The sequence below is a fragment of the Cynara cardunculus genome, unplaced genomic scaffold, assembly GCF_001531365.2.
Source record: "Cynara cardunculus var. scolymus isolate 2C unplaced genomic scaffold, CcrdV1 Un_Scaffold_1396, whole genome shotgun sequence".
Taxonomy (NCBI): domain Eukaryota; kingdom Viridiplantae; phylum Streptophyta; class Magnoliopsida; order Asterales; family Asteraceae; genus Cynara; species Cynara cardunculus.
The window spans coordinates 1-4,430 of NW_020200757.1; the positions used below are offsets into that span (position 1 = coordinate 1).

General features: G+C 40.2%; 1 protein-coding gene across 1 annotated transcript; it reads right to left on the reverse strand.

Moving 5' to 3' along the window:
- Positions 1-2,899: 2,899 nt before the first annotated feature.
- LOC112502425 lies at positions 2,900-3,697 on the reverse strand. The gene has a single exon (XM_025106326.1). The coding sequence runs from the start codon at positions 3,695-3,697 to the stop codon at positions 2,900-2,902; it is 798 nt and encodes a 265-aa protein (XP_024962094.1).
- Between the last annotated feature and the right edge of the window lie 733 nt (positions 3,698-4,430).

Below are 4,430 nucleotides of genomic sequence, written 5' to 3' on the forward strand. Positions count from 1 at the left end.
CGCAGTAAACACTGCTCATTATATTTCAAAAATATTTCCAAAACATTCTTTTCATTTCATCCGGATTAGAAGTCCGGTCAAACCTCTTTGAAAATAAACCAACTCTTTGTCCGGTTTAGTAATCTGGACAATACTTCAAAAATAACATTTTCCAATTTAGAATAAACCGGGCGATACACCATTCACCCTATGTCCGGTTTAGAGTATACCGGTCAACACCTCATTTAACCATTTGACCGGATTAGAATATACCGTTCACTCTCTTTAGCCGGTTTAAAGACAAACCTTTTGATACAATCGGTTTGAAATAAACCTCTCACCTCTTGGCCGGTTTATAAGACACACCGGTCACCTCTTGTCCGGTTTAGAGTATACCGGTCAACACATCCGGTTTAAGTATCCGGATTAGAATCCGGACACCACTTGGCCGGTATACATAAATATCATCATAAAAATGTCTTCAAACATATAATAATCAGATCTAAATGCTTTTCAATTTGTAAGAAGCAATTCATATTCAAAGCTCAAATACACTCACCTTTTAGAATTGAATATCAAAGCTTTTGTAGATTTCTTCTCCTTGCTGCAATTCAACTTCTTCAGAGAGTTTTTGAGAAATGAAGTATGTGTTTTTGTGTGTGTTTCTTTCCCCCAAAAACTTTATATRCATACATATGAACAAGGGTTTGAGAGGCGGCTAATAGCCGACCCCTCTACCTCTTTATAATATATATATTTTTCATATAAACCTTCACACACACCATATACCTTCATCTATCATATATATATATATATAATTAAAACCAAAATAATAAACCAGACTATTACAGCTCATCCCAAACAACCCCTGGTTTCCCTATCTCATCAGCCACCTCAGTCAAGTCCTTTATGGTCGCATGCCTCACCATTCTAGAGTAATCAGTCTTCTTAGGGGGGTCTAGGCCATACAACCGATTGATGGCTTTAGAATTGAACATGAAGGTCACCCTCCTAATAGATTTCTTGGATGTGCTATTTGCTGCTAACTCAGCATAGAACTCTCTAATAAGAGTCAGGTTATAGGAAGTTGGAATCATGCACATCTTTTCTATACCATGAGCTTCTACCACCTCCCTTATGAATGCAAATTCCCTAATGCTTTGCCTATCAAATCCCTTGTCTGGGAATCCAACCCTGTTCTGGAACCTAGCATGCATCTTTTCAGCAGCCTTAGAACTAAAACCATTGTGGGGTCTGATTGGCCTTGGAATGGTGGCTGGCCTTTGGGCCATACCCACCCTTTTCCTCTTAGGTTTGGAGGAATGCTGCTGTGATGCTACAACATCAGTCTCAGACTTCCTAGGTGACTCAACCATAAGCCTTTGAGACCGGGTTTTTTCCCTAGGTGGTTCCTCATCAACTACTGCCTTTGACTTATTTTTATCACAAGCCTTCACCAACCTTCTTTTCATAGACATAACCTCAACAGGGGGTTCTTCATCCTCTTTCCCAAAAAATTCTTCATTGAGGTCGGGTATGGGATCATGAGGAGCAACATGAGGCATATCATCCTCATCATCTGTATCTTGCCCAGAGGCAGTCAAAAGTAGAGGCTTCCTCGGTTTTTCAATAACCGTGATATTTTCGAGACTGCATGCCTCACTTTCCATAAAAATCTCCCCTGTTTGTGCCATAGAGGCAGGGTCCTCCTCTTCCTCAGAATCAGAAGTGAAGAGGCCCTCAGAGGGTGTACTATCAGATGAGGATTGTACCTTTTGAGAAGTTTCGATTGAATCCCTGTTGGTGGTGGTCGGAGATGAAGTTGGGATTGGGGCCTTCTTTGGAATCGGCACAGTGGAGGATTTCACCATTTCTTTGACTTTCTTCAAAGGATATGTGAAGGGTATAATGGCAGCGGACGACACCATTTGAAGAGGAGGCACGACTATTGGCACTTCTGGCGGAATGGGGTTGACAGCGACTGGAGTGGTTGACCGTGGCAGTGACGGCGACGGCGACGGCGACGGTGAGTCTTCATCAATAAGGAGTGTAGATGACTCACCCTTTTTCTTTCGCACAAAAGGGATTCTCTTCCCTCTCCTCGCCGGCTGTTTTTGCGAGGAAATAGGGGTACGCTTAGCGGCAGTGGCCATCGGCGGTGGCGGGTTAGGCGGTTCCCCCGGCGACTGTTCCCATGCATGCGATGGTGGAGGATCACGAACCGTGACTCGCTTTACTCTTGCCATTTTCAAACATTGGAGATGGTGGGGGAGGGGGATGGTTATCGGTCGGGAGCGACAGTTAGAGGAATGGGAGGAAAATGAGAAGAGAGAAAAGAGGGTTTTCTTTAATAATACAAGTGGGTTTTTTTTTCAAAAGGTGAGGGTAAAATGGGAAGAAGATGAGGTTAGGTGATGCAAGCATTGGGAGCATGCAAGAGGTGTGGGTACTTGAATACTTGGATGGGAGGCTTCTTTTTCATATCAACCAGAAGCTTTCAAACATAAGTCATTTTTAATTAAATTTTGACCAATGATGTGTTTGAAAGGTTGGTAGCAAATGTCCTCTCAAAGACACCTAAGTACTTTCTCCTTGTATATGGTACTAGAATCGGCTGGCATTAAAAGAGATGACCATTTCTTAAAAAAAATAATTTTTAAGAAAGACATCATGCATTTTCCATTCAAAAAATTTCAGACTTTAAAATTTTCAAAGATTCTCCATGAAAGGCTAGGGTTTTCAGATGCTGCAGCAAGACTTCAGATTCTTTGTGATGACTGACAGGACTGCAAAACACACAAAAATTAACGATAATATTATTATTAATATTAATAACTATAAAAACAAAATTTAAAACAAATATAAATATTTACAAACACAAATTTTGGACTTATAAAAAGTCCAAAAAATATCGAAGCTTTTAGCAAAGGGTAACAAAATTCACAGAGCATAACTCTGGAATTTCTACCGGATCATTAAATAACTTCACTCTTTGACCGTTAACTTTGAACACAAAATTGTCCTCGGGATTGATTAGGTCAACTGCTCCATACGGATAAACTTTATGAATGAGGAAAGGTCCAGACCAACGGGACTTGAACTTTCTCGGGATCAGTTTCAACCTAGAGTTAAACAAAAGAGCTTTCTGACCAGCTCTTAACTCCCGGTGTTGGATTCTTTTATCATGCCATTTTTTAGTTTTATCTTTGTAAATCTTGGCACTTTCATAGGACAAATTCCCATGTTCCTCTAATTCACACAACTGGACTTTTCTTTTACTGGCAGCCATATCTGGGCACATATTTAATTCTTTGATGGTCCAATATGCTTTGTGTTCTAGTTCCAAAGGCAGGTGACAAGCTTTACCAAAAACAAGCTTATATGAGGACATACCGATAGGTGTTTTAAAAGTAGTCCGGTAGGCCCATAAAGCGTCATCTAATTTGAAAGCCCAATCCTTTTGGTTTGGCTTGACAACCTTTTCTAAAATTCCTTTTATTTCACGGTTTGAGAGTTCAGCTAATCCATTGGTTTGCAGGTGGTAGGCATTTGCTATTCTATGGTTAATGTTGTACTTTTCAAGAACTCCACTCATCAGGTTATTTACAAAGTGGGTACCCTCATCACTAATTAGAGCTCTTGGGGTACCAAACATTGTAAAAATATGTTTTTGAAGAGATTTAACCACAGTTTTTGCATCATTAGTAACACAAGCCATGGTCTCTACCCATTTAGACACATAATCAACAGCCACTAGAATTTATTGACAATGATTTGATGGGGGAAAAGGTTCCATGAAGTCTATCCCCCATACATCAAACAACTCTACTTCTAAGATCCCATTAAGTGGCATTTCATTCCTTTTGGAAATAAATCCACTTCTTTGACACTCATTGCATCTTTGTGCAAAATTATGGGCATCTTTGAAGAGAGTAGGCCAATAAAATCCAGAATGTAATACTTTAGCAGTTGTTCTTTGGCCTCCAAAGTGTCCTCCATATGCTGCTTGGTGGCAATGCTGCAGGATTGCCGCCACTTCAGTTTCAGGGATGCACCTCCTTAAGATTTGATCTGCACTTATTTTAAACAAGTAAGGGTCATCCCAAAGGTAAGTTTTGATATCATGGAGAAACTTTTTGAACATATGGCCAGAAATATCATAAGGTCTAATTCCACAAGCCAAATAGCTTGCTATGTCGGGAAACCATGGTGGCTTTGATTCTAACAATAGAATTCTCTCATCGGGGAATGTTTGAACAATCTCTCCTTCTTCTAGGGTCTCCCTAGGCTTTTCTAATCCTGACAAATGGTCTGCAACTTGGTTGTCTACTCCTTTTCTATCCACTATCTCAAGGTCAAACTCTTGCAACAACAAAACCCATCTTACTAACCTAGGTTTAGCATCTTTTTTGGAAATCAAGTACTTGATGGCAGCATGGTCAGTGTGAACA

What these genes read in the sequence shown, in the direction of transcription:
- LOC112502425 (XM_025106326.1), bottom strand. Translation starts at nt 3,697, where the DNA reads ATGGCTTGTGTTACTAATGATGCAAAAACTGTGGTTAAATCTCTTCAA.